Consider the following 23,256-nt stretch of genomic DNA (forward strand, 5'->3'; position numbering starts at 1 on the left):
GACATTACGATGTCCGACGTTAGGTCACAGTGCAGTGTGGACCAGAAGACCAGGGAGCAGTGAGTGGCAGAATGGTAGCGCTATGCGGAGCAATCGATTTTTGTACGTGTTTTTTTTTTTTTTTTTATTATTATTATTATTATTATATTAACTGTTTCATCTGGGGTTTTATCTGAGGCCTGATGGGTGAGTCTGATCTGAGGCTGATGGAGGTTGGGGGGTCTAATCTGAGGCTGATGGAGCTTAAGGGTCTGAGGGTCTGATTTGAGGCCTGATGAAGGCTGGGGGTCTGATCTGAAGTCAGATGAAAAATATATATTTTTTCTTATTTTCCTCCTCCAAATCCTAGTTGTGTCTTTATAGTCTGAAAAATATGATATTGTAAGTCTCAACCTGTCGTCAAATTAATGCTGGCCTCTTTGAGGACAGCATAAAGTGGTGAGAGACACTGATTTCAGCTGTCTGTCATTCATACGCTAATATTAGGTGGTTGCCAAGAACTTACTGTATAATCATTGCAGCCCTTGCCAAAAAAGTCGCAAAATGCATGAGGAATCATGGGTATTCATGAGCTCCTTCTTTCCCATGATTGACAGATTTGTCCTTGAGTACAGCTACACGTTAAAAATTTTTAATACAATTTTTGAAACCAAAACCAGGTATGGATTTAAAAAAGAGAAGTAGTATCTGCTCTTAAGGGTCCCATTCACACGTCCGTTTGTGTTTTGCGGATCCGCAAAACACGGACACCGGTAATGTGCGTTCCGCATTTTGTGGACCGCACATCGCCGGCACTCTATTGCGGACAAGAATAGGGCATGTTCTATTTTTTTGCGGAAGGGAAGTGCAGATCCGCAAATGCGGATGCGGACAGCACATTCCGTCCCCGTTGAAAATGAATCTGTCCGCACTTGTTCCGCAAAATTGCGGACCCATTTTGCGGACGTGTGAATGGACCCTAATACTTTCTCTCCTTTTTATATGGACATATGGCCGTACCTTTAATCATAAGCAGGTGGCTGGGAAGGAGAAGCTCATGAATAACTGTGACTCCTCTCAAGCAACCATGACTCTTTTCTGGCACAGGCTGTAATGATTTTACAGCAAGTTCTTCCTTTAAAAGTTTCTTCTCTTCAGGGTTTGCCTAAAAAAACAAAAAAGTGGATCAAACTGCCCTATATGAACCTGGCCTAATAAGCAGTCCAATCTTGGCTGCTACTCATGGAGTAGAAAGCTTTTTTGTTTAGAGGTCACGGTCTTGGCAATTGTCTACCTCATATGCCTGGTTAGATGATAGATACAAATGAACATTTTATGGGCTTGGCAAGTCTTTGTATAAGGCCATCTTGGTGAGTTTCACCCAAACATTCAACGACTGGTTTACATTTATTTCATGCTCTGTTATTGTGATCTACGCTTATTTATGTGATAAGGCAGTTAATAATCGTATATTCATTCTTCGCATAACACGAGCTAACAGGCTGTGTCTTTGTAGAGGATTACCACCCAGGAGCTCTTTACCACATTACATTATGCATTACCCGTCCATGTACACATTTCACTCTCGCTCTTCAGAAGAATATGTCTATTACTGTTTGTTTCCTATAACTTTAGATAACACTGGTGCTTCTAATGTATAATTACAAGAGGGTACGTTTAAACATTACATTAACAGTGTCCCGAGCAGCCAGCAAGTGATGCATCTGGCTCTCTACATTCCTGTAACCTTGGGATGTGTGTTTCTGCACTGCCTTAACGTTTTGGCTTTCCGTTTGTGAGATCCGTTCAGGGCTCTCACAAGCGGGGTCCAAAACGGATCAGTTTTGCCCTAATGCATTCTGAATGGAAAAGGATCCGCTCAGAACGCATCAGTTTGTCTCCATTCAGGCACCATACGCCTGACGAAGCGGAGCCAAACTGATCCGTACCCCATTGACTTTCAATGGAGTTCAAGAAGGATCCGTCATGGCTATAGAAGACATAATGCAACCGGCTCCGTTCATGACGGATGCATGTGGTTGTATTATTGTAATGGAAGCGTTTTTGCAGATCCATGATCCGCAAAAAACGCTAGTGTGAAAGTAGCCTTAGGCCTCTTTCACACGGGCGCCATGTTTTTTGCCCGGATAAGAGGCGGGTGCGTTGCGGGAAAATGCGTGATTTTTCCGCGCGAGTGCAAAACATTGTCATGCGTTTTGCACTCGTGTGAGAAAAATCGCGCATGTTTGGTTTGGGATTGATGTTCTGAAGATTGTATTATTTTCCCTTATAACATGGTTATAAGGGAAAATAATAGCATTCTGACTACAGAATGCATAGTATAATAGTGCTGGAAGGGTTAAAAAAATAAAAAAGTTAACTCACCTTATCCTCTTGTTCGCGTAGTTCGTTCCCGGTCTGTTCTTTGCTAGCTGTGGGCTTGGGCTGAATGACCTGTGGTGACGTCAGATCACATGCTCCAATCACATGGTCGATCACCATGGTGATGGAGCATGTGATCTGACATCACCACAGGTCCTTTAGCCCAAGCCCACAGCTAGCAAAGAACAGACCGGGAACGAACTACGCGAACAAGAGGATAAGGTGAGTTAACTTTTTTATTTTTTTAACCCTTCCAGCACTATTATACTATGTATTCTGTAGTCAGAATGCTATTATTTTCCCTTATAACCATATTATAAGGGAAAATAATACAGTGAATAGACTGTCACCTAGCAACCATGCGTGAAAATCGCACCGCATCCGCACTTGCTTGCGGATGCTTGCGATTTTCACGCAACCCCATTCACTTCTATGGGGCCTGCGTTGCGTGGATTATCGCACCGTAACGCACAAAGAGGAGCATGCTGCGATTTTCACGCAACGCATAAGTGATGCGTGAAAATCACCGCTCATGTGCACAGCCCCATAGAAATGAATGGGTCAGGATTCAGTGCGGGTGCAATGTGTTCAACTCGCGCATCGCACCCGCGCGGAATACTCGCTCGTGTGAAAGGGGCCTTAGAGATTACCTCTCTCCATTGCTGGAATAGTTGGGTTTATGTCACTTTTGTGTTCAGCAGTGAAGTTTGTAATCGGCTTGTCCATGCAGTTAGCGTGCTGGCCAAAAAATGTGTGTGCCAAGAACTTATCTCTTGAACTCGCCCAAATTAAAACCATATTTATCCAGAAGATTTAAAGGGTTTGTGCAGTAGCTTAAAGAGGTATTCCGGTTATAATGATTACATTTAATTGTTTAGAGAACAGGATGTTGTACAATTTTCTAATACACATCTATTTAATATTTTGCTTGCATACACTCATTATATCCATACAGTAGCCTTTCACTTTCACTAAAAATATTATTGACAACATCACCTAGAGACAAGCGGTCCTTTTACATCACCTAGAGGTAGGTGGCCATGTAAATGCATACAGTAATGTAGTTACTGTAATATCCACAATAAAACCATTATTCCAGCACTAGTTCTATTTATCACGTGGATGTGTCCTGTGTGCTGATCCAGCACATGTACATAATTTAACACTTTAGCTTACTGAATGTCAGAAGTTACATGATATGTAGGGTGTCACATAACAGATGCCAGAGGTAGCACTACATTTTTTCCGGAAGAGCAAAAACACTCCTCTTACCATTTTTGAGGAGTATTTTTAGCTGAGGAGAAGTACGAAAGTTGCAGTAATTCAACTTAATAATATGTAGGCCGAGATAATGTTAAGGACTTATTCACATCTGCGTTGGTGGCTCGATTTGGGGCCTTTGTCACAGATTCTGTCAAAAAGACCTGACAAGCCTTGCATGCAGAACTTTTTTGTTTAGTAAAGAGACCCAAACGGAATTTAAACAGACTCTGTTATAGTTAATGGCGTTTTATCATCTCCGTTTGGGCCAATTATGTGCCCAATCCGGCACTTCTGTTTTTTGTTATTCTCCACATCTGATGGAGCAGAACAACAGAAATAAATAGCAGTGGTGTGAACATGGACTAAGAGGTTGGTATTTATGCAGGAGAACCATTACTAGTTTAAAGGGCCCTTCACACAGACCAAGAATCGCACAGATTATTGATAAGTGTTCATAGTAACGCTCATTAGCGATGATCCGGTGTAAATGTACCACAGATTACCTGATGAGCGAGCCGAACGCTTGTTCATCGGGTAATCCAGTCATTTGTGCGCATGCAAAATTCATTGTTTACCGGCAGCAGATTATGCTGTGTACACATGACCGCCTTCCAGCAAACGAGACAGTATGGGGAGGAGTGATGTCATAAGCGATCACCCCTCCCCATACTCTGGAGGAGATCACTGCATGTAAATGCTCGGAACGCTTCCTTCCCGACTATCTGCTGTAATATCGTCCTGTGTAAAGGGACCTTTAATAACATCAGGCAATTATAGCAAAGTGATAAAGTACAGTCCAATATAGTGTATCTTCCCTTTACTTTATCACTAGCATTTAAGAGACAAGACAGACGGGTCATAAAAGTGAAGGCTCCACTGACGGAAAGAATGACTAGGCCGTAACAGCCTTCAGCATACAGGTGGCATAGCTGCCCAGAGATCCATGGAGTTAGGCCCCTTTCACACGGGCGAGTTTTCCGTGCGGGTGCGATGCGTGCGGTGAACGCATTGCACCCGCACTGAATCCTGACCCATTCATTTCTATGAGACTGTGCACACGAGCGGTGATTTTCACGCATCACTTGTGCGTTGCGTGAAAATCGCAGCATGCTCCTCTTTGTGCGTTTTTCACGTAACGCAGGCCCTATAGAAATGAATGGGGTTGCGTGAAAATCGCATGCATCCGCAAGCAAGTGCGGATGCGGTGCGATTTTCACGCATGGGTTCTAGGTGACAGTCTATTCACTGTATTATTTTCCCTTATAACATGGTTATAAGGGAAAATAATAGCATTCTGAATACAGAATGCTTTGTATAATAGTGCTGGAGGGGTTAAAAATAATAAAAAGTTAACTCACCTTCTCCTCTTGTTAGCGCAGATGCCGGTCTGTTCTTTATCTGTGGGCTAAAGGACCTTTGATGACGTCAGATCACATGCTCCATCACCATGGTGATGGACCATGTGATTGGAGCATGTGATCTGACGTCACCTCAGGTCATTCAGTCCACAGCTAAAGAACAGAGTGGCATCTGCGCGAACAAGAGGAGAAGGTGAGTTAACTTTTTTATTATTTTTAACCCTTCCAGCACTATTATACAAAGCATTCTGTAGTCAGAATGCTATTATTTTCCCTTATAACCATGTTATAAGGGAAAATAATACAATCTTCAGAACATCAATCCCAAGCCCGAACTTCTGTGAAGAAGTTCGGGTCTGGGTACCAAACATGCGCGATTTTTCTCACGCGAGTGCAAAACGCATGACAATGTTTTGCACTCGCGCAGAAAAATCGCGCATTTTCCCGCAACGCACCCGCCTCTTATCCGGGCAAAAAACATGACGCCCGTGTGAAAGAGGCCTTACAGGCATGTTTGGGTGCTCTGAGACTTCATTAGCACTGGAACCCTCCAGCAGTGGATCCTATGACTATAACATGTCATATACACATATGACCTGTAACACGGGAGTGAACCAGCGCTATGGAGAGGGACTATCTCCAGACTAAGGACTGCGGAGAGGCCTCCCCGCCACTGTCTGCCTCTCACAAACCCTGCTGCACTTCAAATGTAAAGGGCCACTTCAGAGTAGCAGCGCCAGGGGCATGCCCCCTCCTCCTTTTCAGAGCATACACACACTGGAGGCTGCAGTGCCACGGCTCATTCTCTGCCCATACACCACACGACGGATGAATACACATGCTGCACAGATGTTACCCATGCCCCCTCTAACCACAGTGCCCCTCACCACACAAAAACGGTAGCTAACTTACTGAACTCATCCAGAGTAGCAGCTGAAGGCACAGCAGCAGCCATGTTCACCAGTATGTAGAGTGTGGGCAGCACCCGCTGCTAGAGCTGCCTGGTGTGCGCCTGTCGTTATATATGAAGATCGCAAGTGACTGGTAACAACACTCCTTGCTGTACGGAGCTTTGTTATTGGATATTTCAGGCACCAGCAGCATCGCTCCACTACCTGGGCAGTTCACAGCGCACCCTGCGCTCATGAATGCAGGGAAAAGTCTAACGCATATTGATACACGTGAGGCTTTTTTTAGGGAATAAAATGGCCTGAACAGGCGATCTGTGACTGAAGTTATGTACGCAGAATTTTAAATACATATATATTAGAAAATTGTACGACTTCTCATTATATAAACAAAATAAAAACTGGAATATCCCTTTTAATATTGATGACCTACCGTATTCTCAAAATAAGGCATCAATATCAATTTGCCTGGGGTTCAACTCAAGTGAATGGGATGGAGCCGTTGTAATTACACAGCAATGCCACTCACAGTGCAGCTCTCGCACCAGTGCCATGACCCTTTCAGACAGCTGATTGGTTGGGGAGACAGGGACCTAGTAATATTTAGGCTACTTTCACACTTGCGGCAGAGTGATCCGTCAAGCAGTTCCGTCACCGGAACTGCCTGCCGGATCCGGCAAAACGTATGCCAACTGATGGCATTTGTAAGACTGATCAGGGTCCTGATCAGTCTGATAAAATGCCTGATCAGTCAGAAAAATGCTGGATCAGTCTTTCCGGTGTCATCCGGCAAAACTGGCATTTATTTTTTTCACCTTTTTTTTTTATTTTTTTTATTTTTTTTTTGGTCTGCGCATGCATGCACGTATTTTGAATGCCAGATCCGGCACGAATACCTTCCTATGGAAAAAAATGCCGGATCCGGCATTCCGGCAAGTCTTCAGTTTTTTTCGCTGGAGATAAAAACGTAGCATGCTGCGGTTTTATCTTTTGGCTGATCAGTCAAAAAGACTGAACTGAAGACATCCTGATGCATCCTGAACGGATTACTCTCCATTCAGAATGCACGGGGATAAAACTGATCAGTTCTTTTCCGGTATTGAGCCCCTAGAACGGAACTCTATGCCGGAAAAGAAAAACGCTAGTGTGAAAGTGCCCTAAGCCACCTCACAACCCATTTAACCCCTTAACATTGAAAAGTTCAGAATTTGTCTGAAGAAAATCTAGTGGGACACAAATGCATTTTAACCCCTTAGTGACATAACTAATTTTAGGCCCAGTAATATTTCCCCCCTCTGTGTCCCAGTGGTCACAACAAAAAAAATGTAAAATATTTTTATTTTTCTTCAGTTTAACTATACGAGACCTACAATTTTGCAGAACGGATTGTCGTTTGTTTTTGGCAACCATTTTGGGGTTCATATAGTGTAGTACAGGCACGCTCAACCTGCGGCCCTCCAGCTGTTGCAAAACTACAAGTCCCAGCATGCCCGAACAGCCTACAGCTATCAGCCTACAGCTGGAGGGCTGCAGGTTGACCATGCCTGGTGTAGTAAATAACGTTCATTATTTTATCTTTTGGAACAAAAAAAATTGCAATTTTGACATAACATGAAGTTTTAATATATGCAAATGAGTCTCTTGGAGCAATTTGGGCGTTGCCGTTGCAGAGAGAGCTGAGCCAATTGCTCCTAGAGGCTCATTTACATATATTACATATATTAAAACAATGTGGGCACATATGAACACAGGACCAACACAAATGTCTTCAGATGCCAAGTGCACATGTAACAGGTCAGTCAGTGTCTTGGGTACAAATCTGCTGACAGATGCCCTTTATTACATTACTATGTTTTTTCTGTATGTGATTGGGCATTAATATGTACTGTACGGTCATTGCTGTCTTGAGGGCTATGTGCTAGGATTTCTGAGCCGAGCCTTTTTAGGCCAAGGAATGATGCAAGTGTTCAGGAATGTTTCAGCAAATTCCTTCATCTTGAGTGATTATCCCGTTAGAGAGTTACTGTATTTTTCCTTTAGCAGCATGTTCTATCTGGAAAAGGAAAACTTTTTGATTTTATTAGGCTGTATAATTTTAGTTTAACCCCTTTAAAACATACCAAAACTGAAAACACCCCAGACCCAGTGCAGTGAATCCTCATGTGCACTTGCTGTATGTAGGGTTTCTGTTCAGTGCTCAGCCATGTGCTTCCTAATACAGATGCAGGAAGTCATTATCAGGATCTTGACTGAAATGTCTGGTTGAGCCCCCTGGGCTGGACCTTGTGAAGGGTCCTTTGAAACAGGCAGATTTCTACCCATTACCGTCCACCGATCGGCCTTGCAGCATGTTGATCAGTGCTTGTTAAGTGGCAATCACATGCAGTAGTCATAATGAGAATGGGGACAAATCGTATTAACACAGGAAAATGCGCTACAGAAAATATTTGATCATCTGCCTGTGATGATAATGAGATGACTGCTGAGAAATTATCTCTACAGGATAGGAAGTGTCACTTTTTTTTTTTTTTTTTTTTTTTTTTTTTTTTTTTTTTACAACCCAATAGAGTAGGTAATTATTGCACATCATTGGCCTAGCTAGGCTGTAGGTACTGTAGATGGATGGTTTCTAACCATCTGTTTCTTAATGGTGGCCTGCTGAGGACCAGTGGGCTTGAAACGCAGAAGCACACTCTGAACTTTTGTGTCTGATCTTTACATTAGGTGCTTTATCTGGATCATTTATAGATTCAAGGTTTTTTATGTGAAGCGGTGGCAGACCAGCTGATGTTTGCAGGAGTCAGATATGCATCTACAGAGTGAGGGAGCTTCTGTATGATGAAGAGGGTTCCAGGGAATGCAGACATGATTCCTCTCAGACTTGTCCTCTGGGCTTGGCCGACTGACAGAAATATTGGCATTATGGTAGCTTATATGGCTGACAGGTAAAAACAGAAGTTAGAAGAATTCAGTAGAAGCTTACAAGGCTTAAGGATTCAAAAGCAGTCTAGTTTTCGGGTTAGGTGGCGCACTCTACGAGGGTTGTTTGCCAAGGATTATTTCAGGTACCTTTTTTTATGTTGTGCCAAGGGATTGGTAAGACCCTGCAGTGCTTCCAGACAGATGGATTAAGATAACGTAACATACCAGATCATGTTCCTGCGGATACAGTATCCAGAAAATGTAGAGTGAAGAGTAACCCTGTAACTCCTATACGCACCATGACATTACTCTACGTTGTGGATGTGCATGGAGTGTAAGAAGCGGGCACTGGCTTTGCATTACAACTGACAACCGGCCGCAATGACCGGGATCGGTGATTGTCGCAGTCAATAGCAACCGTGGCATCTGGGAAGTTAAACAGAGGGAAGGGTCTCCCTCTGCCATTTGATCGGACCTGTAATTTTTACAGATATGGTAAATGAAATAATACCATAAAACTATACCTGTCCTGTAAAAAAGAAAAGAAAAAACAAGCCTTCATACGGCTATGTGAATGGAAAAAAAATGTGGAAAAATAACGGCTCTTGGAATGAGGGGAGTTTTCCATTCAGGCCTCTCAATATATGATCAATGCAGCTGCCATTGAAGAGGACCTGTCACCTCAGCTGACATGCCTTAGTGTATTCCACATGAAATAACAATTTCTTACAACTCTGTGTTGTGCTGTTTCTCTGTTGTTCTGGGTTTTACCATCCTCCGTGTATTCATAGATTTCTTGGAGGAATAACAGAGGGACAGCTCACATTATAAGAGACGTTTCCTTGGAATTTTTTACTATAGGCAGGAGAGCTAATCGATTCTCTATATATGTGCATGAGTTTTCAGCTAAAAGTGAGTGTTAGGCCCCATGCACACGGCCGTGTTTCACAGCCGTGTGCGGGCCGTGGAACCGCGGCCTGGATCCCTCCTGAGAGCAGGAGCGCACGGCGTCACTGGTTGCTATGACGACGTGCGCTCCCTGCTGCCGCCGCAATACAGTAATACACTGGTATGATCTATACCAGTGTATTACTGTACTGTGCCGGCAGCAGGGAGCGCACGGCGTCATAGCAACCAGTGACGCCGTGCGCTCCTGCTCTCAGGAGGGATCCAGGCCGCGGTTCCACGGCCCGCACACGGCCGTGTGCATGGGGCCTTAGGGTGTGTTCACACATCGTCTTTTGTCTACGGAAATTTGGTGTGGATTTCGCACTAGTAAGCACTAGAAGCTGTATGAAATCTGCCTGGCATTGTTTTTTAATAGGAGGCAGTGACCGCACGAGAAAGTCCTTGGTCTCCAGCCATGTACAGTGTGTGCTCTTTATGTCTTCACTGCCTGGCCCTGTCAGTCAAAGCGGCGGGGGCATGGACACTAGGGGAAGTGAGTGGAGCCTCTGGTGCAATGAAGCATTGCGGCGCTGCCCTCGTTGCACGCAAAGGCTAATTATCATGAAATTATATTTCTCTGAATTGGGGGCATGGGCAAGGATCGGAGAAAAAGGATTACACTTTGACAGGTGCACATCTGAACGTGCGACTGGTTTTACTTACAGGTACCAGGTGACAGATTCACTGTGAAAAACGTTTTAAAAGGATCTTCTGCGTTTCCTGAGCATGGCCTGGCTCTATAGTGCTCTATATAGAATGCCTACCTAAACTACCACAGTGCTGGTATTGCCTGCTCGCACAGATAGTTGTGTCTGAGATTCAGGTGCCCAGATTTTCCTTTTACTCCAGGATGGGCGCACACCCTTTATAAATACAGCCATTCTGACTATTTCAAAAGGATGGGGGAAAAAAATATATTAAAAAATGCTCAAGTGTTGCATCTCAATTCACGCAGATTATACCATATTTCTCCGTTTAGCTTTCTCAGGACCTTACACGTATAAAACAGCACTACGAGCAAAAGATGAAAGATTTGGTGGCAAACAAAGTGGGAGGAGTAGAGATCCAACAGTTAAAACAAAAACATGAACTCAAGGTGATGTAGCCGAGATTCTAGCTCCTGATTTAGCGCATGAACAGTACGTCCTCCTAGAGCCCTCGTGTCACACCATTCTTTACCTACCTCTCTTGTGCTCTGTGATTTAGGTGCAGAGACTGATGAAGGCTGCAAAGGAAGGCACAAAAGACGGACTTGAGAAAACCAAGGCTGCTGTGAAGAAGGGTCGCTCCTACATCAGAACAAAATCTTTTGCTTTGCATGGTACGGTCTATTAACTCTTTGAATTTTAGGTTGAGATTCAAATGACACGGCTTGGAGAAGCTGCCCCTGGGTGCTTCCTGTGAAGAGGACATGTATGCCAATATGGTCATTAGCACCCAGCTTTTTCAGACCTCTTAAAGGGGTTGTGTCACTTCAGCAAATGGCGTGTATCATGTATGAACGTTCTCTACAAGGCACTTACTAATGTATTGTGATTTTCCATATTGCCTCCTTTGCTGGCGTGATAAAAATACATTTCCATCTTATTACACAATACTTGTATTCAGGGTTTTTTGACTACCCTGCAATCCAGCAGCGGTGGTCGTGCTTGCACGCTATAGGGAAAAGCGCTGGCCTCCCTGGTGGCCGGGACAACGGGTGTACGTGTAGGCTGGTGCTTTTTCCTATAGTTTTCAAGTACGGCCACTGGTGATGGTTTGTAGGGTGGTTGTAACTAGGCTTGTGGTAATCGGCCTACATATAATAGCTCTTAAGACGATTTGTTCAAATACTTACATTTTAATGATGTATCTGTACAGCATTAAAATGTATTGGCTACGCGGACCCAAAGTTTTTGAACGAATTGACTTCGGATCTATGATCCAAAGGTCGATTCCCTCAAGCCTAGTTACAACCACCCTACAAACCATCACCGGTGGCAGTACTTGCACACTACACTACGTGCAGAATTATTAGGCAAATGAGTATTTTGACCACATCATCCTCTTTATGCATGTTTTCTTACTCCAAGCTGTATAGGCTCGAAAGCTTCTACCAATTAAGCATATTAGGTGATGTGCATCTCTGTAATGAGAAGGGGTGTGGTCTAATGACATCAACACCCTATATCAGGTGTGCATAATTATTAGGCAACTTCCTTTCCTTTGGCAAAATGGGTCAAAAGAAGGACTTGACAGGCTCAGAAAAGTCAAAAATAGTAAGATATCTTGCAGAGGGATGCAGCACTCTTAAGATTGCAAAGCTTCTGAAGCGTGATCATCGAACAATCAAGCGTTTCATTTAAAATAGTCAACAGGGTTGCAAGAAGCGTGTGGAAAAACCAAGGCGCAAAATAACTGCCCATGAACTGAGAAAAGTCAAGCGTGCAGCTGCCAAGATCCCACTTGCCACCAGTTTGGCCATATTTCAGAGCTGCAACATCACTGAAGTGCCCAAAAGCACAAGGTGTGCAATACTCAGAGACATGGCCAAGGTAAGAAAGGCTGAAAGACGACCACCACTGAACAAGACACACAAGCTAAAAAGTCAATACTGGGCCAAGAAATATCTCAAGACTGATTTTTCTAAGGTTTTATGGACTGATGAAATGAGAGTGAGTCTTGATGGGCCAGATGGCTGGATTGGTAAAGGGCAGAGAGCGCCAGTCCGACTCAGACACCAGCAAGGTGGAGGTGGAGTACTGGTTTGGGCTGGTATCATCAAAGATGAGCTTGTGGGGCCTTTTTGGGTTGAGGATGGAGTCAAGCTCAACTCCCAGTCCTACTGCCAGTTTCTGGAAGACACCTTCTTCAAGCAGTGGTACAGGAAGAAGTCTGCAAGGTAAGAAAAACATGATTTTCATGCAGGACAATGCTCCATCACACGCGTCCAAGTACTCCACAACGTGGCTGGCAAGAAAGGGTATAAAAGAAGAAAAACTAATGACATGGCCTCCTTGTTCACCTGATCTGAACCCCATTGAGAACCTGTGGTCCATCATCAAATGTTAGATTTACAAGGAGGGAAAACAGTACACCTCTCTGAACAGTGTCTGGGAGGCTGTGGTTGCTGCTGCACGCAATGTTGATGGTGAACAGATCAAAACACTGACAGAATCCATGGATGGCAGGCTTTTGAGTGTCCTTGCAAAGAAAGGCGGCTATATTGGTCACTGATTTGTTTTTGTTTTGTTTTTGAATGTCAGAAATGTATATTTGTGAATGTTGAGATGTTATATTGGTTTCACTGGTAAAAATAAATAATTGAAATGGGTATATATTTGTTTTTTGTTAAGTTGCCTAATAATTATGTACAGTAATAGTCACCTGCACACACAGATATCTCCCTAAAATAGCTAAAACTAAAAACAAACTAAAAACTACTTCCAAAAATATTCAGCTTTGATATTAATGAGTTTTTTGGGTTCATTGAGAACATGGTTGTTGTTCAATAATAAAATTAATCCTCAAAAATACAACTTGCCTAATAATTCTGCACTCCCTGTATAGGACAGGGATGGCCAACTTGTGGCTCTCCAACTGTTGTAAAACTACAATTCGCACCATGCCCTGATGTGGGCTGATGGCTGTAGGCAGTCTGGGCATGCTGGGAGTTGTAGTTTTGCAACAGCTGGAGAGCTGCAGGTTGGCCATCCCTGCTATAGGAAATGTGTGGAGTCAAAGTATTTGAACGAATCGACTTCGGATCTGTGATCTGAAGGTCGATGCACTTAAGCCTAGTCGTAACCCCAAAAAATGTATAAAGACGACAAAGGAGGCAATGTGGCCAATCGCAGTACATTAGTAAGTGGCTTGTATTTACTTTCTCTACGTGATAAATGTCATTTGCTGAAGTGAGACAAGCCCTTTAATGGTATATCTGTTTAGTTATGAAGTGATAAATGATTTGCATAACAGTAATGCCTTTCTGCTAGTTGATTGCTAGCCCTGTGTGGAAGCTGTAACAGGTCTGTTCACACATGTGATCTGCAGTAGCAATCTGAGGCTGGCATTCTGCCATGGATGTGCTGTTGATGTGCCATTTCATCCTGCCTTTAAAGATTCATAGGGTGCACTGTCTTACTGCCTTCCTAAGCTTCCTTAGGCTTCTTTCACACGTCAGTGTTTGGTCAGTGATTTCCATCAGTGATTGTGAGCCAAAACCAGGACTGGAGCATCCAAAGAGATGAGGTATCATGGAAAGATTTGCACCTGTTCTGTGGTTTTGGCTCATGCGCCAGTCCCCGGAAATGTAATGGCACATGCACAGGCAGGAGGGTGCCTCTTGAGCAACAGGGGACAGCCCCTCGCTGCTCAAGAGCTCTTTGATTCAGTCATCTCTACTTCAGGATACCCATAATATTTCAGCTTAGCACAGTTTGTAACGGACTATGCATTAGGAGGTTTGCAGACTGGAGTATTTTTTAGGAAATGTCTCAAAGTGGGTTAAACAATAAAAAAGTCATATTTACCTCACTGACCTCCTGCCACTCCGCTTCCAACGCTTACCAGACCCCCACTGGTCTCTGCTTCCTAGTCCCGTCTTAACACTTAGAGGCAGGTGACCGCCATGGCCACTGTTTGCCTGAGCTTGCTTTTCCTGTGTGACGAGATGAGACCAGTGGGGACCTAGTAAGCTTGGAACCAGAGTTGCGGAGGGTCGGTGAGGTGAGCATACTTTTTTTATTTATTTTTTCTCCCAACCCACTGTGATCCTTTTCCTAAAAATGTCTTACCCACTGGACACCCCCTGTAAGCACAGAAAAGAACGACGTACTTTCGACCACGTCTGGATACTGAGAAGACATTAAAAAGTCAGCAGTCAGTATTCACCAATAGTGGCATTCCCTATGCTGAATGTATTCATACACGGTAAAGTAAGTATGCTTTAGGCGTCATACATGCAGGCAGCCACATGGCGTCCATTACACACATTTCGTTTTATTGTAAAGTATTTGTTCCAGCATGTAGTAGATCTGCTCCCTGCTATTAGTTGCAGTCTATGTTTTTGAGCCTTTAGACGTATTGCATTCTTTGGTTCTACTTGTACACATAAGAACGTTTTTGTAAAGTTTATATTGGATAAAGCTAATATGTTTTCTTTGGATTTTAGACCGTAAATCTGTTTGTATTGAGGATGAAGAGTTAAATTTATTCATCGATGTGGACTGTGTGCATACTGAGGCCATCATGTCCCCGATGCCAGAAGGACTAACCCAGCAGCAGGTACACCATTCTCTAAATACGTATATAATAGCGCCATTGGCCTGAATTATACAGTATGTCTATTGTATATAGTACGTAATTCTACCATACAGTGCTGACTTTGCATTGTTTTGTTGAGACCGCCATCTAGTGGACAGTCTAGTCTATGATGTAGAGACACAGGCTAAGGCTATGTATACATCATGTTCAGCCCTACGTTTGGCCAAACTTACCCTCCATCGGGCAAATTAAGTCCTATGGATAAGCGTGTGGTTTTAGCCTCCATCAAGCTTGTGTAGGTTGGTATACCTTTTTCCCCTCCAGATTGGTGTAGTAGGCTGCAGATTGTCATACATAGGAGTGAAGCAAAACAGTATAGCCTGCAGTATGTCTTTATTTACAGTAGGAGCCTCTTGGTGATTTTATTTACACCATATACCATGGGATATTTGCAGCCTCCAACCTCCTGAGGCTTGCTCTTAATGTGATGTGAACTCGGCCCAAGCAGTACGTCATTAGGAGTAAGGTTACAGTCACTCCGTATCCATTGTTTTGTTCGGTGGGACTGTTAGGGGGCAGCAGGATGATACCACCATAGTCAGCGTATGCTGTGTGCTGGGAGATTTTCCTGGCAGTGCACCACAATTTAGAAGAATATGATTTATTGTACTAGAAGACTACATAAGTTCTTCTGCTTTAAACCTCTTTTATTCTTGTCCCTGGATCCGGCACCTCCGTCACTTTCATTGTTCTGTTTCTATGAAGGAACAGAACAATGGAAATGATGTCGGAGGTGTAGCAGCAATATGAACCTGGCCTTAGACAGCCCGAGCCCGGTGATGCCGTATCCATCCTTCACCAGGTCCTGACTGACCTTAACCTTTTCACTACCAGAGTTTTTATTTTATTTTTTTCGTTTTTACGTTTCATTTTTCTTCCCTATTTTCCTTGAGCCATAACTTTTTTTTATATTTCCGTTCACATTGCTGTATGAGGGCTTAATTTTTGTGGGACAAGTTGTACTTTCTATTGCCACCATTAATTATGGCCTAAAATGTTGTGGGAAACGGTAAAAAAATTCCAAATGGGGTGGAATTAGAAAAAAAAAACGCAATTCCTCCACCGTTTTACGGGTTTTGTTCCCACAGCGTTTCGTTTGCAGCAAAACCGACCTATTCCCTTAATTCTTAGGGCTGTTTCACACGAGTGGATGCCGTGCGTGGCATCCGCTCCGTGAAAGAGTGCCAAGACCCGATGCAGACTGCAGAGGCACGGAGCATTAACATGACTGATAATGCTCAGTGCCTCTCTGTGATCTCTTTACTACGAAATCATCGTTGTCACTGCGATTTCGTAGTAAAGAGCTCACAGAGAGGCACGGAGCATTATCAGTCATGTTAATGCTCCGTGCCTCTGCAGTCTGCATCGGGTCTTGGCACTCTTTCACAGAGAGGATGCCACGCACGGCATTCGCTCGTGTGAAACAGCCCTTAATTCTCTGGGTCAGTACGATTACGATACCCCTTATGTATATATATACATATTATTTTTTTTATGTCTAAATAGTGTAAAAATACATTTAAACTTTGATAACAAAATGTTTATTAGTTTTTTTTTTTACATCACCATATTCTGACCCCCAAAACTTTTTAATACTTAAGCCCCTTAAACGGCTCAGTAGACATATTTTTTGCGGGACAATACGTAGTTTCTATTGATGCCATTTTGGAGTGTGAGTGACTTTGTGATCACATTTTTATTTTTATTTTTTGGGGTAAGAGAAGCAATGAAAAATGGCAAATCGTCCATTTTTACCCCTTTTTCTGTTATGCCACTCGCCATATTGGAATTTTTTTTTCTTTCTATTTTAATAGTATGGGCATTTTCGGTCGCGGTGATACCCATGGTGTTTATATTTATTGTTATTTAGGTATTAATTTTTTTATTATACAGAAATGGGGGTGATTAAAACTTTTTTTGAAAGATTTTTTTTAACTTTTTTTTTTTAATTTTTGAGGCTCATATATGAGCCTATAAAGTATGGCTTTTTTTATTTTGTTCTATATGGGAATTTTTTAAATGTGATTTAAACTGAATATTGCTCATTTCTTATCCTAGCCTACCAAATAAACATACGGATGCGGACAGCACACAGTTTGCTGTCCTTATTTTTTGCGGCCCCGTTGAAATGAATGGGTCTGCATCCAATCCGCATTGGCTGAGGGGGGTGGGGGGCTTCCAACGATAAATAGAATTTTTAATTTTGGCATGGAGGGGCCGAGTTAGTGATGGGCAAGGCAAGTCTCTGCTTGTGTAAAGGCCCCCCCCCCCCCCATACACATAAGTGTATTGCATAGCTCAACCTGCAGATAAAGGCAGGTTCGGCCAGCAGTTTAATACTGTATATATGGGCAACTCTTTACAGATGAGGTCAGTAAGGAGGAGGGTAGAAGGGGATCAGGCAAGATAAATATTTTCACCCAATCCTTTTGCTCTTCCCAGGAGATAATTGGTTGTGTCTGGTAGTGTCCTTTCCTATCCCATTTGAATACACATTTGGCTGAGCCGAACATATATGTGTATAATGGGAGTTGTGAGGGAATCGGGACAGATAACTGTCGGCCGACGACTTTTGAGTGTGTATGGCTGCCTGTAAAGGGGTTGACTGGTTTTCTATAATAATGACCTATCCTCAGCATTTACACCTGCTCACCGCTAGCAGGTAAACGGGGAAGAGCTCTGTGTTCTCTGCAAACAGCTGATCAGCGGGGGTGCTGGGAGTCGGACCCCTGCCGATCTGATACTGAGGATAGGTCATCAAGATTGACATAGAATCTTGATATAGAACATATCAAGATTGTGGGCTCTTATGGGCAGAGACCTCTCCAATTGGAATGTGCCACAGCATATGTTGGCACTATTTTAATAAAGATTGTAGTTTTTATAGAGCTCCCCTATGTACTACATTATGAAGTGCCAGCACTAGACCTGCTCTATGCTCTGAGGGCCTTCTGTTTTACCTATATTTAGTATAAATATGCTTCCCGCTGTGAGGGTATAATTGACTCTAAGGGTACTTGCGTTAGAGGATTACAGCAGGCAGTTCCGTCGCCGAAACTGCCAGCCGGATCCGGAAATCTTTATGCAAACAGATAGCATTTGTTTCCGGATGCGGATCCATCTGACAAATGCATTGAAATACCAGATCTGTCTCTCCACTCTCCAGTGTCATCTGGAAAAACGGATCTGGTATTTATTTTTTTCACAGATTTAAAGGTCTGCTCATGCGCAGACCGGGAAACCGGATCCGGTTTTCCGGTACTCTTGGTACTGGATCCGGTATTAATATATTTCAATGGAAATTAATGCTGGATTCGACATTCCGGCAAGTGTTACGGAATTTTGGCCGGGGAAAATACCGCAGCATGCTGCCAAATACTGTAAGAGGGACTGAACTGATTCATACTGAACGGATTGCTTTCCATTCAGAATGCTTTAAAATAAAACTGAAGCGTTTTTTTTCCGGTATTGAGCCCCTAGGACGGAATTCAGTGTCCAGCATTCCATGCATTTTTCCTCTGTCTCTTGAACTCATTCCATCACTCCCCCTGGTCCGCTGGCCATGTAACACATTGCTTTGTAGTTCTGTCTGTGCCCCCAGTGAACGGGAATTAGATGAATGGAGAATGAGGGTGATGGGAGGTGGCAATGTGGCAGCACATTTCCTCCTACAAAGCTGTCTGAGTTCAGGCTGGCACCCCCTATACCTGTGGTGGGCAAACTTATTAGTAAAATGAGCCAAATATCGACAAAACAGCGATTTTATTTTTTTTGAGAGCCAAATTTTTTAAACTTCAAATATATAGGAAGGTACATTATTTACTTTATAAGGGTATTCCTAACCATCTGAACATACCTTTCTCAATCCTCGACACTACATCTTCTTTCACTCCACAACATTTCACCCTATAAGACGCACGTAGGTTTTAGAGCAGGACAATATGGAAAAAAATATTTTTCATTTCACCTCAGGTCCGACCACTAATCAGAACCCCATTGTTAATAAGACCGCCCTGAGATCAGATGTCAGCTCAGACCCCAAAGTAAATGACCCCCTCAATCAGACCTCAGATAAATGCCCCATGCCTCTCATCATCCCCATTATCATCCATGATGCCTCTCATCATCCCTTATTATGATTCTCATCACCCCATTGCATCAGATCAGCCCCAAGTTTCATCAAATAAAAAAGCACTTACCACTCTGGCTCCTGGATGCCGCTGCTCCTCACCACCAGCGCTCTGTGTTCCTCCTGCTGTCGGCTGTGCTGTGAACTGGCGTTCACAGCGTGACGTCACAGAGCGCCTCACACTGTGCGCAGAGCTGCACAGCCTACAACCGAGGACCAGGAAGCGGTGAGTACAGATCCTTCACCGCTTCCTGGTCTTCACCCTCCTGCCTATTTTTGCTACGGGCAATGAAAATGCTATCGCACTGTACATGTGAGCCCACACCTGGAAGAGCCAATATCAGGGGGCTAAAGAGCCGCATGTGGCTCTAGAGCCGCAGTTTGCTGACCACTGCCCTATACTATTCTGTGAAAAGAAATCCGCCTTTTACTCCTGGAGAGCTGAAAGGCAAACAATTGGTTAAGGCCTCCAAATACAGTAGACATATGTGCTCCATAACTGGGTGCAGAAATGTTTGTCTTGTTCCTCTCCTGGTAGATTGAACCACTGTGGCATTTATTAGATCCCCCCCCCCAGCATTAGCAGAGAGGTGCCATATTAAACCTTTTCATTCCAGGATCATTTTCCCAGTTTTGAAGTATAAGATAAGATATTATCCACCCCACAAATCCATTATATTTTCTGCACATTGTTAAAATGCCACCCAGCTTTTTATAATCATGGGCGTCTTACTGCAATTTTGCATCAGACTAACTTTTTTTTTTTTTAAATGCATGGAAATTCATGTTTCTGGCTAAAAGTCTCAAGACCCAAGCAGAATCTTAGAAACATGTCGTGTATCTGCCTGTATATGCGGCAGTTGTCAGTCATTGGTGAGGGAGGTGGGAGAAAGCAAGCAGGCGGAAGAACCCTCTTCATGAATTCAGCAGACTCATAAGTGTATGCTGTCCTGATGTCGGCGGCCCATGCCTGGCGCTGTCTTGCTCCCCGAATAGACACGGGAACTGATCCACTTACTATACTACTGCTGCTGATTCTGTCCCACCAGACCTGCTGACGCTTCTTTACCCGCCATTAGTGTTGTCTGGCCACCAGTATTCCAGCGCAATGTAGGCCGCAACCTGTACTTGCTGGGAAGCCCTCATCTCTCTACCTGCAGGGTGTGTGTGCTCCCCAGCTCTTAAAGGGCCAGTGTGTGCATGTGCTAATCTTCACTAGGCAATGGCTGCCAGCCCTGGGGAACTTAAGGCACCTTTCCCTAGGCAACAATAGGTTGTCTAGCTTGCTAGTCCCTGTGCATTATTTGTTGTCTGTCTGTGTACGAACTTCTGTCTGATTTCTGGATTCTGACCCTCTGCCGCCTAACCCATGCCTGATCACTGTACTAACTCTGCAATGCTTGACCTGACCTTTTTGGATTGTTTCTCGGATTTGCACAAATGGCTTGCCCTGACCTTGGCCTGTCCCTGACTACAAGTTTTGCCTGATCTCTCTGTACTATTTGAGTGCCTCTGACCTCATTGGGTCAGAAGTCAACCACACCGCAGCTATTCCAGGAGGTAGCAGCCTGGTGGTTCCCCTGCAGTGAATTCCAGATCCCTGTATAGGGGTTCAAGGGTGTATACCAGGGGACTGCCAGGATAATGCCCTTGGGAGTAGCCCAAAGTCAAACTGGTTGGGTGACACAGCTGTATTCTGTTTATTAACCAAACCGCACAATTGTTTGGGCCGATAATACAGTGGACCTGACCCTATAGTATGCATCTCCTACATAGGGTAACATATTCTAGTAACAGATACGCTTTAATCAAAATTATTTATAACCCCACTAAATCAAATAGTTATAAAAGTTCTAAAAAAAATAAGGGTAAACTACCCATCCATCAGATGTTATCGATATGACTGTGAGCTCCTATTTCCAAAGTAAAGGAGCACGAGATGCCCTATGGTACAATTTGAAGCCATTTGACCATGGGAGTTATGAAGGATCTGCAACATACTAATCTATTGTGGCTGTCAACAATGTAAACTTGACAGGATGGACCCCAATGGCAGTGTGAACAGAGCCATAGTTGTAGGAGGCTCCGAACCTCATCATGAGAACGGGGAAGCAGGATTATTACATCTTATATTTAGCATTTTTTTAGACCTGGAGTGACATGCTGCAATATTGAATGGATTGTATTTGAATTGTATTTTCTCCTGTTGATGGGGAGATATCCCATACCACGGTTTATAGATCCCAGAATAGTATTTCTATTATCTGTAATAAAACTGTGAATTATTTTTATAGGTTGTTAGAAGATACATTCTCGGATCGATTGTGGAAAGCGAGAAAAACTATGTCGACTCATTGAAACGAATTCTCGAGGTACTATAAGGTTTTTATAACCATTGCAAAGTAATGTGTCTGGGCATAAACTATACACATAAAAGGCTGAGATGTCAAGCTGTAAAGTTGGATGCAGCTCATATTTTAAAGGGAATGTGTCCTGCAGTGTATTTAATTTTAGTTGTATTCATTTAGATTTCTATAGATGATAAATAACTTTTGGACTTTTCTTAACCCTTAGGATACCAGCGCCGTACATGTACGGCGCAGAAATGCGGGACAGAAATCCCAGCGCAGTACAAGTACGGCGCGCTGATTGGGCGGCTGCAGGAGCTGCGCCTACTATATCGGAGGCAGGGGTCCGGCATCTGTATGCTCCGGCATCTGTAAAAACACCAATGCCGGCGCATTAACTCTTGCACGGCCGCGGCACGAGTGCGGTATCCTCATGGGTGCCGGTGTCATTGGGGTCCCCGTTCTGCTGTGACAGGGACCCCATGGTAGCCTGATGCCTTCCTTAGGAATCGTGGCTGCCTTCCGGGAGAGCCTGTGAGATCCAGCCCCCTAGATCTCACAGGCAAGCAGACTGTAAGCGTATTACAGTGATAATACACTTACAGCCAATGCATTACAATACAGAAGTATTCTAATGTATTGTAAAGGGGATCAGACCCCCAAAAGTTGAAGTCTCAGAATGGGACAAAAAAAGTTTCAAGTGACTGACAGCCGGCAGTTCGTCTGGCTTTTCTGAACTCTCTGCATAAGCACGGTCAGTCACAGCCAAGGGGCAGGGAAGAGAGCGTGGTTATCTTGACTTGAAGCAAGGAGGCCGCTGCCCCCTTGACTGCAAGCATGACTAGAGAAACGGGCGGGGGATAAAAGAAGGTTTTCTGAGCTTTAGCCGCATCAGCCTTCAGGAAGAAAATTATGGTCGGAAACACGCTGCTGGTTACTGTCAGGTACTGCTGGCGGCTTGGGATGTTTTTTGGAGGTGACTGGTTCCCTTTAAAAATTATCCCAGTGAATGCTGCTTTCCAAAAACCATATGGCATTCCTTTCCTTCTGCGCAATGCCGTCTGCCTGTACAGCAGTTTACGACCACATATGGGGTGTTACTGTAAACTACTGAATCAGGGCAATAAATATGGAGTTTTGTTTGGCTGTTAACCCTTGCTTCTTTAATGGGAAAAAAATGGATTCAAATCTGGCAAAAAAGTGAAATTCTGATATTTCATCTCCATTTTCCATTAATTCTTGTGGAACACCTAAAGGGTTAAGGCTACTCTCACAAGCTGCCCCGAACGGATCCGTCCAGCCCTAATGCATTCTGAGTGGATGCAGATCCGCTCAGAATGCATCAGTCTGGCTCCGCTTGGCTTCCGCTCTGCTCAGCAGGCGGACACCCGAACGCTGCTTGCAGCGTTCGGGTGTCCTCCTGGCCGTGTGGAGGCAAACGGATCCGTCCAGAGTTACAATGAAAGTTAATGGGGGCGGATCCGTTTGAAGGTGACACAATATGGTGCCATTTTCAAACGGATCCGTCCCCCATTGACTTTCAATGTAAAGTCTGGACGGATCCGTCTGAATACAAATTACACTTAGACTTTTTTCTGAAATATAATGCAAACGGTTCCGTTCTGAACGGATACCATCGTTTGCATTATAGGAGCGGTTCCGTCTGTACAAATACCAGACGGATCTGCTCTGAACGCAAGTGTGAAAGTAGTCTT

General features: G+C 43.8%; 1 protein-coding gene across 3 annotated transcripts in view; it reads left to right on the forward strand.

The window, feature by feature from the left end:
* Positions 1-23,256, forward strand: part of ARHGEF10 (Rho guanine nucleotide exchange factor 10) — a 172,467-nt gene that overhangs the window by 53,890 nt on the left and 95,321 nt on the right. For 2 of the 3 annotated variants that reach the window (XM_044288945.1, XM_044288946.1), the window contains exons 9-12: positions 10,740-10,856; positions 10,967-11,081; positions 14,913-15,025; positions 21,488-21,565. In XM_044288945.1, coding sequence (XP_044144880.1) covers positions 10,740-10,856; positions 10,967-11,081; positions 14,913-15,025; positions 21,488-21,565 — 423 coding nt within the window. The remainder of the gene's footprint in view (positions 1-10,739; positions 10,857-10,966; positions 11,082-14,912; positions 15,026-21,487; positions 21,566-23,256) is intronic. The other variant, XM_044288947.1, reaches the window with a different exon arrangement.

Source organism: Bufo gargarizans, chromosome 4 (assembly GCF_014858855.1).
Source record: "Bufo gargarizans isolate SCDJY-AF-19 chromosome 4, ASM1485885v1, whole genome shotgun sequence".
NCBI lineage: Eukaryota > Metazoa > Chordata > Amphibia > Anura > Bufonidae > Bufo > Bufo gargarizans.